Genomic DNA, 12,616 nt, shown 5'->3' with positions numbered 1-12,616 from the left:
TATAGTGACTCTAATCTAAAGTGTAGATTGATTTGTGGGGTTGCCCAGGGATAGAAGAAAATGTGGCTCCTCCCAGAAACAGTACAACACTTGTCCACAAGAGATGCGTGAGTTTGCAGATTTACCACATTCAAGTCAGTAGAGAATTTTTAAAACAGTAAAACATTTATTTTTATTTACAAATAAATATGATTAAAATTGATGTGACTTGTCAAATGTCTGCAGCACAAACGCGGAAACTGTGAACCAGGCACAGATGGCGCACAGCGGCAACAACATCCCTCTGGGCGTCAGTAGCGGCTCCGGCGTCCAACTGGGGGTGTACCAGAGTGGGAATTGTAGGATGCCGATGGGAGACACGGCCGACTGGCCCCCTGGTCATGAGGAAGATACAGTGGTGGTGCCACTGACAGCTGTTACACAGTTAGTTGAAATTGGAAGACAGATGACGTCCACTGAACCCTATAATGCCGGCAGTCAGTACCAGGTTCTGTCCTGCAGCTGCTGCCACAAGGTCCTTGACAAGTATTACTCTGCGACGCCACCTCACCTCAGCCACAAATGTAACCTGTACCACATTGACAGTGCCAGTATTGAGAAATATGAATTTGGAAAGAATCTTGGGCAGTCTATCCACCCATCTAAATCCCTGATCACCATTGAGATGGATCCGCATTTTGAAAAACTAACTATGGAGCAAAAGGAGTCTCTAGAAAAATTGCGTGCACATTTTTTAGAGCTGAAAGAACATCCGGAATAAAAAAGACGACTAAAAATTTATCCAGACCTGTTAAGCTTTTTGCAACAGTTTTCATTTTTCCGTGGCAGAACATGGCTGGGCGGAGTTAATGTGTAATATCGGATTGTTCTCAGGGTTAATGGGGAAGCAGTGGGATTCAGCTTGGCTGTTTTTTTTTTTACTGCGTTTTGTATTGTTTACAAGAATAAAACTTCTAAATATATATTTATATATATATATATATATATATATATATATATATATATGATTAAAATTTCCCACCTACAGGGCAGTTTTGGGGCAATTTGTTTTGGATCCACAGTTTTTATTGGTACCATATTGGTGTAGATGGAAATTTTTGAATGCTTTTCATTAATTGATAGTGTGATTAAAAAAGAAACAGGAATCCCAGTGCTTTTTCGTCTTTTTTTGTTTACACTGTTCACCAAGTGGGAACAATATTGTTATACAGTATTTCATTTCCATCAGGGGAATTGAACCAAAGAAAAGAACTGTTGCTGGTCTGAAGACAGGTGATTTACCCCACCCAACACAGGCTGGGAGGTTCAACTATATCCGATTGCAGATCAGTCCTCTGTTGGCAGACACTGACTAACAGCGTGAGTGAGCAGAAGGACGGGCAGCATTGATTTATCATGAAGAAGAGGGAGGAGGAAGGAGTGGTAAGGTGTGCTACAGTGTGGCACAAATGCTGAGCCACAACTCCTCTTTCACTCTTCATTGCAGTAGGAGACCCGAGATTGCACATAATCCACTCCACAGACAAAAATTACTAAAAGGTACCATGCTCACTAGGGGACTGCCCGGGTGCTGAGAGATTTCCTTTAAGCCTACATGGGTGGAATGAAGTATTTACCTTTTCTGTAATTACATGATATTTAAAGGAGAAGTCCCATGAAACTAAAAAATGACAGGAAGGCAGGGGGGTGCGGGAACATAATAAACAAGTATACTTACCTACCTCATACCCCCTTATAGCGCTGCTCCCAGGTCTCGCAGACAGTAGATCCTCCAGCTGCAAAGTCATGTACTCGGCTGATTGATTGCCCGCTCAACCAATCAGTGACTGGGGCATGATACAGCTCAAATCACTGACTGGTTGAGTGGGCAATCAATCAACTGGACAGTGACGTTGCAGCAGGAGAAGCCAGGTATATGATATAGGACAAAAATGACAGCTGTGTGTATGCGGCCATAGGAATTAACGGATCCACATTCTGCCTGTAGCCACAGACCTGCAGCTACAGACAGAATTAGCGAATGTCTGAAAGGGGCCTTAGAATTACTTTGAGGTGTTGCATTAGAATTCTGTTTTTCCAAGTGCATTTACAGATCCATTTAATAATAATAATATTTATTTGTATAGCGCCAATAGATTCCGCAGCGCTTTTTTTTCTATACATACAGTATAGAGGTTACATAATACACAGATAAATAATTAGAATAAATAAAAATAAAATAAAAATACAAAGTGTATACGAGACCTACTCGTTGGAGCTTACAGACTACAACTGGGGTCAACACTGGGCACAAGTGCTTTATTTGTCCATGGTCCAGCCATTGTACATATTTGGAAAGAACAGGATGAGCCAATCACACACCAATGTCTGATTGCGAGCAGGGGCGTAGCTAATGTCTCCTGGGCCCTGGTGCGAGAGGCCAACTTGCCCCCCCCCCCCCCCCCTTTCACGACCAAGTGATGCTATTGGTGTGTGTGTGTGTGTATATATATATATATATATATATATATATATATATATATACACACCAAGACAGATATTACCAATAACACCAGCATATTGGAAGAGAAAGTATTATCACAGTACATATTACCGCCATACTGTTACCGATCAAATCCTGTATAATGAGACCAATATTACCAGTAATACCAGTATATAGGAAGGAAACATTACTGCCACACCACAACCACTACCATCACCACCATATTGTTACTGACCAAAACCAGTATACTAAATCACCTCATCCAGTCATATAGAGGTGGCCCCAGCTCTACACAGGTTCTATACACCGTATACATTACAGTGCAGTTATATCATGTGACTCACAGGAGACGTCTTTTCTGAGTTCTTTCCTTTTCATCTTCTCCATCCGTCCTGGGCCATTATGAGAACTTCTCCGAGCCACAAATCCACAGAATCTGCCAGACAGACATATTAGGCTCCTCACACTGGCACCATCCTCATCTCTATACACACTACACATCTGTATTGGCCCCTTTACACCCTTATTTAGTGGGTAGCCCTGACTCTATGTGACCCCCTAATAATATATGCCCCCCTCTGTGTATTCCCTCTCCCCCTATGTTGCTTCCCCAAATAGATGGCCCCTCTCCCCCCATGTTGCCCTCCTTATAGATGGCCCACTCTCCAACCCTTATAGATGGCCTCCTCTCCCCCTCCTTACAGATGGCCCCCTCTACCCCCTGCTTATAGATGGCCTCCTCTCCCCCCCTCCTTATAGATGGCCCCCTCTACCCCCTCCCTTATAGATAGCCCCCTCTCTCCTCACCCTCCCTTATGGATGGTCCCCTCTCCCCCCACCCTCGCTTATAGATGGCCCCCTCTCCTCCCACCCTCCCTTATAGATGGCCCCCTCTCCCCCCACCCTCCCTTATAGATGGCCCCCTTTCCCCCCACCCTCCCTTATAGATGGTCCCCTTTTCCCCCCTCCCTTATAGATGGTCCCTCTTTCACCCCACCCTCATAGATGCCCCCCTCTTCCCCCCCACCCTCATAGATGCCCCCCTCCTTCCCCCCATCCTCATAGATGGCCCCCTCTTTCCCCCCCACCCTCATAGATGCCCCCTTCTTTTCCCCCACCCTCATAGATGCCCCCCTCTTTCCCCCCACCCTCATAGATGCCCCCCTCCTTCCCCCCACCCTCATAGATGCCCCCTCTTTCCCCCCACCCTCATAGATGCCCCCCTCTTTACCACCACCCTCATCGATGCCCCCCTCTTTCCCCCCACCCTCAAAGATGCCCCCCTCCTTCCCCCCACCCTCATAGATGGCTCCTCTTTCCCCCCACCCTCATAGATGCCCCCCTCTTTCCCCCCCCCCCCTCATAGATGCCCCCCCTCTCCCCCCCCCCCGTGTGCAGGCTGATAAAAAACAAAAAAACACTTAACTCACCTGACAACGTGCTCCCACGTTGATCCTCACTCGTACGGTCTGTCCCCGGCTGCGGCTGCAGGGGGGGGGGCGTCTTATCCCCGGCAGCGCGCGCATCCCAGCGATAAGACGCGACACCCCCGGCAGCCGTGCAGCAGCCGGGAGAAGACGGAGCCAGACTCTTGTGACCGCAAGCAAAACAATGCTTGCGGTCACAAGAGTGATTGATCGGGAGGGCCTCGCGGGCCCCCTTTCGCGACCGCAGTAGCTACGCCACTGATTGCGAGTAGAACATATAAAGTGTATGGAACCGTCACAGATATAGAGTGAGGGGACAACTGAAGGGGGAACAAGTTTAGGGAGTGTTATAAGCGAGCTTGAAGAGATAAGTCTTAAAGGCACACTTGAAACTGATTGTTGGGATATACAATATCCACAGATCAGCACTAGCCATGCATCAGTATTTTCCCCATGGGATATGGTAACACACGTTGAGGGGGGGCTATGTTGACATTTTAATCAGTAGTGGTCGGAGGTAGAAGTCAGCATGTTCTGCAGGCACGCTGACACTAATGCATACAATCTAAGCTCATCATTCTAGTCAGCTGACAAGTTTCACATATATATAGCTCATACCCGTAGATAGCATAATCACTCATCCCGACCTGCTGGTGGGTTTTTTAATTGTGTAGTGGTTTCAGAATAAAGATGATAGGATTACATTTTTACTTATTAAAGGTGCCTGGGAATTCAAGGGTCTTTTTGACCACCTTCATAGGGTAATATATTTGCATATTGCATTATTACCCCCCCCTAGTCAAAAGTCTTTATTAGGCTTGATTGAACAGTGGAAAAAGCTAGGTTCGATCGAACTCGAACCCAGCCGGACCTTCCGCATTTGATTCCTGATGCCTTCCCGGTCCGTGCGGAAGGAGGAGACATCCCGGGGACCACCTAGAATTCCGGGATACAGTCTATTACCTAGGCTTAATCCCGGAATTCCAGGCAGTACCCGGGCTGTCTCCTCCTTCCGCACGGACCGGGAAGGCATCAGGAATCAAATTCGGAGGGTCCGGCTAGGTTCGAGTTCGATCGACTTCTCTTCCTCTCTCCCTCCTTCTCCTCCTCTACCTCTCTCCCTCCTTCTCCTCTCTCCCCCTTCACCTCCTCTCTCCCCTTCAGACCTCACTCTGCAGCGCCATGGCTCACTCTGATTCTCCTGGCTCAGGATCTGAAGAAGAGCATTTTAGGATTAGGTGAGTATAAAGTTTGGTTTGTTTGTTTTGGGGCATGGGGGGCATGTGACAGGGCAGGGGACATTTACTATGGAGCAGTAGGGAGGGAGGCATTATTACTATGAGGGCAGGGGGCATTATTACTTTAGAGGCACAACATGGCGGGGGATTACTACTATATGAAGGGCACAGGAGGTGGCATAAATACTATGTGGGCACAGCAGCAAGGTATTATTACTATATGGAGGGACAGCAGGGGACATTATTAGTATATTGAGGCACAGCAGGGGGACATTATTACTATATGGGGGCACAGCAGGAGACATTATTACTATATGGGGGGCACAGCAGGGGACATTATTACTATATGGGGCACAGCAGGAGACGTTATTTCTATATGGGGGCACAGCAGGGGGCATTATTACTATATGGAGGGCACAGCAGGAGACATTATTACTATATGGAGGGCACAGCAGGAGACATTATTACTATATGGGGACACAGCAGGAGACATTATTACTATATGGAGGGCACAGCAGGGGACATTATTACTATATAGGGCACAGCAGGAGACGTTATTTCTATATGGGGGGCACAGCAGGGGGCATTATTACTATATGGAGGCACAGCAGGAAACATTATTACTATATGGAGGCACAGCAGGGAACATTATTACTATATGGGGCACAGCAGGGACATTATTACTATATGGAGGGCACAGCAGGAGACATTATTACTATATGGAGGGCACAGCAGGACACATTATTACTATATGGGGGCACAGCAGGAGATATTATTACTATATGGGGCACAGCAGGGGGCATTATTACTATATGGGGCACAGCAGGAGATATTACTATTCAGGGATACAGCAGGAGATATTACTACTATATATAAAAGGCACAGCAGGAGATATTATTACTATGTTGGGGTACAGCAGGGGAACCTGTATACAGGGGCAACCCACATATCTACTCACTTTACTACACATGACACCATGCTTACTGTATAGGAGCCTATAGGTGGGTAAAAGGGAAGGAAGTTGCTGGAAATTTGTGGAGCCTAAAATGTTTTGTCTGGCAGCTGCAAGAAATCATCATGGAGGCCTGGGCTGGATGGAGAGGAGAAGTGACACCTCAGATAAAAAAACATGTCACCTTTTTTTATTTTATTTTTTTTATTTTATTTCGTAGAACGTTATTTGGTAGAGCTGCTCCGAGATAAAAAGAAACTTCCAAGGGGTGACCCCTCACAGACCTCTCTTAATACAGCATTAAAAGCAACATCAAATCAACCATCAAAACAACTGGGTACATAGCGAGGTATCTGGCTACATGGGAAGGTATCTGACTACATGGGGCAGGTATCTGACTACATGGGGTGGAGGTAGCTGACTACATGGGGGAGGTATCTGACTACATGGGGAGGTATCTGACTACATGGGGAGGTATCTGACTACATGGGGGGAGGTATCTGACTACATGGGGGGAGGTATCTGACTACATAGGGGAGGTATCTGACTAAATGAGGAGATTTCTGGCTACATAGGGGAGGTATCTGACTACATGGGGGTGGTATCTGACTAAATGAGGATGTTTTTGGCTACATGAGGGAGGTATCTGACTACATGGGGAAGGTAGCTGACTACATGGGGGAGGTAGCTGGCTAAATGAAGAGGTATCTGACTACATGGGGAAGGTAGCTAGCTAAATGAAGAGGTACCTGGCTAAATGCAGAGGTATCAGTATATTGGGGGAGGAATCTGGCTACATTGAAGGAGGTGTCTTGACAACATAGGGAGGTATCTGGCTTTGTTGGGGGAAGGTATCTTGCTACATGGAGGAAGGTATCTGGCTTTGTTGGGGGAGTTATTTGGCTGCAGGGGGACATATCCAGGTCCATGGGACACATTTGGCTAGGGGCATATCCGGCTTCAGGTGGCATACATGGCTAGGGGCACATCTGGTTCCATGGGACATACCTGGCTGAAAGATGCATACTTTGCCAAAAAGGGGCATATCTGGCTCCAGGGGCATACCTACCTGAAAGGGGCATATCATTACATGTCCAAGCTTCTGCCTGCTTCCCTGGCTCCTACATCACTGACTGCCCACTGCAGCCACTGATTGGCTAGGTGGGGTGTCAGTGACCTGCAAGACTGAGAAGCAGGTGGGAGCGTGGTCAAATAAGTATGATCTGTAAGGCCAGGCAGCAAATAAGTTAAATAGGCAGTGGCTACATTCTGGTAGCGGAATGAAAATCTGCTGCGAGAATGCAAAACCATAAGCTATCAGTACAGAGTATCGCAGCGGATTTTGCTGCAAAACGTACGCGTGAATCTACCCTAGGGCAAAGATCGTATCTCTGGGGGTACTTGGCTGGAGCACCTTGTCGCATGGGGGTACTTGTCTTAAAAAGGTTGAGAAACACTGCCCTAGGCAGAGAAGGCAAATGGTGCCCCCCACAGTGTATAGCCCCCACACAGTGTATAGAAGGGGTCCCCAAACTTTTTAGGTCCCCAAACTTTTTACAAAGGCCAGTTCACTGTTTCTCAGAGCGGTGGAGGGCTGGACTATATACTGCTGCTATATCTGGTCCGCGGGGAGTTGTTGTCACTGGAGGATGACACTGTCTCTGCCAGTGGTGGAGTGGAGAATCATGCTGCTCATCTGTCTCTAATCTGGGGGAGGAGCATTGGCTGTGGTTTAGGAGGATGGAGTTGTAATTCTACCACAGCCACACAGGAACATGCTGAGAGTCATTGTTCTACCACAGCCACACATGATCATGCTGGGATTTATAGTTCTACCTCAGCCACACATGTGCATGCTGGGCCTTGTAGTTCTATCACAGCCACACAGGGTCATGCTGGGAGTTGTAGTTTTACCACAGCCACGCAGGAGCATGCTGAGAGTTGTTGTTTTACCTCAGCCACACAGGTGCATGCTGGGAGTTGTAGCTCTACCACAGCCACACAGAATCATGCTGGGAATTGTAGTTCTACCTCAACCACACAGGTGCATGCTGGGAGTTGTTCTACCAAAGCCATTTAGGTTCATGCTGGGAGTTGAGGTTTTACCACAGCCACACAGGTGCATGCTAGGAGTTGTTGTTCTACTAAAGCCATACAGGAGCATGATGGGAGTTGTAGTTCTACCACAGTCACACATGAGCATGCTGGGAGTTGTTTCACCACAGCCACACAGGAGCATCCTGGAAGCTGTAGCATTACCACAGCCACACAGGAGCATGCTGTGAGCTGTAGTTCTACCTCTGCCACACAGGAGAATGCTGGGAGTTGTTGTTTTACTAAAGCCATACAGGAGCATGATGGGAGCTGTAGTTCTACCTCAGCCACACAGGAGCATGCTGGGAGCTGTAGTTCTAACTCTGCCACACATGAGCATGCTGGGAGTTGTTGTTCTACCACAGCCACACAGGAGCATGCTGGGAGCTGTAGTTCTACCTCTGCCACACATGAGCATGCTGGGAGTTGTTGTTCTACCACTGCCACACAGGAGCATGCTGGGAGCTGTAGCTCTACCACATCCACACAGGAGCATGCTGGGAGCTGTAGCTCTACCACATCCACACAGGAGCATGCTGGGAGCTGTAGTATTACTACAGCCACACAGGAGCATGCTGGGAGCTGTAGTATTACCTCAGCCACACATGAGCACTAACACACACACACTCCATTAGCACACATATTTTACTAACACACAGCAGTAGCAGCGAAGAATGACACTCCTCATCTCTCTTTCTCTGTCGGGAGGGGGGTGGGGGTTGTCTCTGCACTTCTCCCCTCTCCTGACTGGCTCCGAACATCATGTGACATTGGTCAGAAGCTTTTCTTTAGCTCCAGAGCCAAGCAGAACAGAGAAGGAGAGCAGATCCTTCCGCTGCAGGGCTGGAGCATTTAGCAGCTGCGGGGCAGAGCGTGGAGGGAATGCTGCTGCGGGTAAGGTCGGGTGGGGGGATTTTTACTTAAGCATACATTGCGTCCCCTGTAATTCAGCAGGAGATGGCGCCCTAATCCATCGCCTACCCTGGCCTACCCTTTATCCCGGCCATGGCAACAATGTTTTTCTAACCCTTATTGACGTATTCAAGGTCTCTTTGCCTCTTAGCTAGACATCATGGGAAAAACAAAGCGCCAAGACACCAGAAAATAAATTGCAGACTTTAACCCCTAGACGACCCAGGGTGTGTACCTGTACGTCCTGAAGTCGCTAGGGGTGCTCTGAACCGCCGCTTGTAGCTCAGGGCCGCGGCTATTAGCGGGCATGGTCTGATCGCCGTGCCCGCTAATTAAGTTTTCAGATGCAGCTGACAAAGTGTTAAGAGGTCTGGTACGTGCTAGGGAGCAATTTTCAAATACCTTGTGCAACATTTAAAACTCTATGGCAACACACAACCATAATACTGTCCAGGGTGGAGACATGGCCTGTCTCCTAGAGATGAAAGATCCAGGAACAAAAGCAACAGAAATAGACGTAAAAGAATCTATAGCAACAGTAAAAATTATGTTGTATCAACATTACCTACATGTTCACTCAGCTCACTGCTCTAAAAGGGCCATAAAAATCCAGATTACAGTTTGCAACTGTACATCGGGACAAATATTTGATTCTGATCAACGTCCCCTAGTTTGATATAACAAAAGTACAACTGTTGGCTTTTCAGGCACTGTCGTGAAACTCTTTTTAAAGAAATCAACAGGGGTTGTGATCACAAGCAGTTTTGCTATATACTATTTTACGTTTTCTATGTTTAAATCAACATTACACATATGGCTACTAGGTGTCTCCCTTCCTGACAACCTGCAGTTCACGCTCCTTTCGTACCAATGTTAGGTCTTTTCTCTGTTAAAAAAAAAATTAAAAAAAAGAGACTAAACACAGGAAGTCCCAGTTCTTTGTGCACTCACATGGCTTAGTATTAATTGACAGCTATTCCTGAGTGAGCACAGATTGACAAGTCTTCACTGCGCATGAGTACAGCTGCTGCACATCCACATTCAGAAACAGAGAATCCTAGGGTGCTCGCATTGTATGGTAAGCTCTCCTCACCAAAACCTCTGTAACCACAGTGGCATTATATTTTGACAGGCCAAAGAACACCATCCCAAACGTAAAGCACAGGGGTAGCAGCAACATATTTTTGGGTGCTTTGCTGAAACAGTAGCTGGTGTACATCACAAAACAGATGGCATTATGAGGAAGAAAAATCATGTGAAGGAAGTTAAAGATTTGGGTGCAAATGGATCTTCCAAATTCCAGCAACTTGTGAGAAGCTTGTGGAAGTTTGATCCAAGTTAAACAACTTGAAGGCAATGCTACCAAATACTAACCACATGTATGTAAACTGTGAATGCAATAAATTAAATAAACACTATTTCATTTTCTCTGAAATAAAATGCGAAATTCTTGAGCAGATCTCTGTATTCTGAGGAGATGTGGTGCCATCTGGTGGTGCTTCTGCAGTCTAGATAGTAAGAAGAGAGACAACTTCTTTGGAAGATGAAGAATAGTTTTCGCCATTGCTATACATATTGTAGTGAATTTGTCACATTTGTGTCACTTTTATTGTGTGCATAAATACCAAAGTCTCACTGCGCACACAGTACAATCCTCCACTTTCACAAAGTAACTGTGTGCTTGCTTTATTTCAGTTATGGGGGTGTTATGGGTTACTGTTAGGGACTGGTTGCAGTTAATGCTCAACTTTTTCACACAGTCGCTGTTGCTCTTTGGGGTATTTGTCAGTAGATTTTGAGGTGTTGAAGTGTGCTTTCACTCCATATTATCTTGCTGCATAGCCATAACTAGACACCAGTTCTACACAGTGGGGGACATTTATTAAGTCCGACGTTTTTTACGCCAGACTTAAAAATGTCCCCTGCATTTCCGGCGCTACAGAGATTTATGTAGAGGCGTACTGTCTCTACATAAATCCGTGCACGTTGAAAGATGGAGTAGGTTTTCGGCGTATCTTTTGCCGGAGCAAAAGATAAATCGCGCGGACTCTGAAGACGATGATGTCTTTGTTCATGTCGGCTCATCGTTGCAATTGTTTGTCTTTCAACATGTTGAAAAACAAACGACTGATATAGCAGCCGCTACTGCCGCTATCCCCTATGGGCTGCCCGGACAATCTAGCGATCACCTGGGCAGCCCCCCCGCAGCCCCTCCCGCACTCATCGCGCGTAACAGCGGCGGCAGCGGGCGGGGAACAAGGAGCTGACAGGGCTTGTTTGCACCTCACAGTTGGCCTAGGGAATAGGGGCTTTAAAAATCACAGCATCCACTGAAACATTTTTTTTCTGCAGGGTGTAAACAGGGTTTTATTAAACATACCCTGCATTGTACTGTAGATTTGTAGCACATTTTTTACGTAAAATCTGCACTGACAAGTGATTTTAGCCTAAAGACTGACTGTGTGCTGCACTATTATGTTACATGAGTTGTCATACGTCAGTGATACTCTACACTAGAAGCAAAATGATACAATGGAGCACATCACAATTTAAAAAAAAAAGTCTGCACGAGAAACTGCAGGTGAATCAACTAGTGTCAGAAAGTTCTTAAGATTTGTGCTTTAATTCCATTTAAAAATAAAGTCGTCCGGTATTTATCAGCTGCTGTATGTCCTGCAGGAAATTGTGTATTCTTTCCAGTCTGAGGCTATGTTCACACGGCATGAGAGACCGTCCGTCCCGTGACCCCGGCCGGGCCATGGAACGGCCGCTCTCTGCCCAGATCATCGCAGCCGGTACTTAAGTACAGGCCGGATGATCTGTCCGGCCGCAGAGCTCTGATGCGGGCGCATCAGCGCGTGCCCACATCAGAGGTTCCCCCTGCACACTATGGAGAAGCGACCGGAGCCGCTCGCTTCATAGTATGAACTGACAGGGTTTCCTACGGCCACAATTCATTGAATTGCGGCCGCAGAAAACTGACATGTCAGTTATTTGCAGGGACGCACGGGATCCCGGACGGAGCTTATACGAAATATATACGGGATCCCATTGAAACTAAGGCATTGTTCCACCCCGCAAAAACTATGGCCGTTGTTGCCATCGGCAACAACGGCCGTAGTTTTACGTAGTGTAAACATAGCCTGACACAGTGCTCTCTGCTGCCACCTCTATCTCATGGACAGAGGTGGCAGCAGAGAGCACTATGTCAGACAGGAAAGAATACACTACCTCCTGCAGGACATACAGCAGTGATATATACTATTATTATCTGTGTGGATTCTCAATAGATATAAACAAAAATAACCACCTGGGTGGATTGAGTGGAGTACACAACCAAGTAAAGACAGCCACTCCCCCCCCCCCCACACACACACACCATCCTCAACACAAGCAAAAAGACAAGAGAGCTGACCAAGTTTGCCTTTTTGCCGAAATTCCCATATAGACATTCCTATAAAACACATCTAACAGTTTAGCGGGTTCAATATAAAACAGGGGGGAAAAAACA

At 46.8% G+C, this 12,616-nt stretch overlaps 1 protein-coding gene across 1 annotated transcript; it reads left to right on the top strand.

Annotated features, from left to right (window-relative positions):
• The first annotated feature begins 256 nt into the window (after nt 1-256).
• Nucleotides 257-760, top strand: LOC138796587 (protein Mis18-alpha-like). The gene has a single exon (XM_069976196.1). It carries the CDS (start codon nt 257-259, stop codon nt 758-760), a length of 504 nt encoding a protein of 167 aa, XP_069832297.1.
• Nucleotides 761-12,616: the final 11,856 nt, after the last annotated feature.

The sequence above is a fragment of the Dendropsophus ebraccatus genome, chromosome 7 (assembly GCF_027789765.1).
Source record: "Dendropsophus ebraccatus isolate aDenEbr1 chromosome 7, aDenEbr1.pat, whole genome shotgun sequence".
Lineage (NCBI taxonomy): Eukaryota > Metazoa > Chordata > Amphibia > Anura > Hylidae > Dendropsophus > Dendropsophus ebraccatus.
This window is presented reverse-complemented; position numbering and strand designations above follow the sequence as displayed.

Bases quoted from the DNA above. Each gene is read 5' to 3' on its own strand.
- LOC138796587 (XM_069976196.1), top strand. From the start codon at position 257: ATGGCGCACAGCGGCAACAACATCCCTCTGGGCGTCAGTAGCGGCTCC.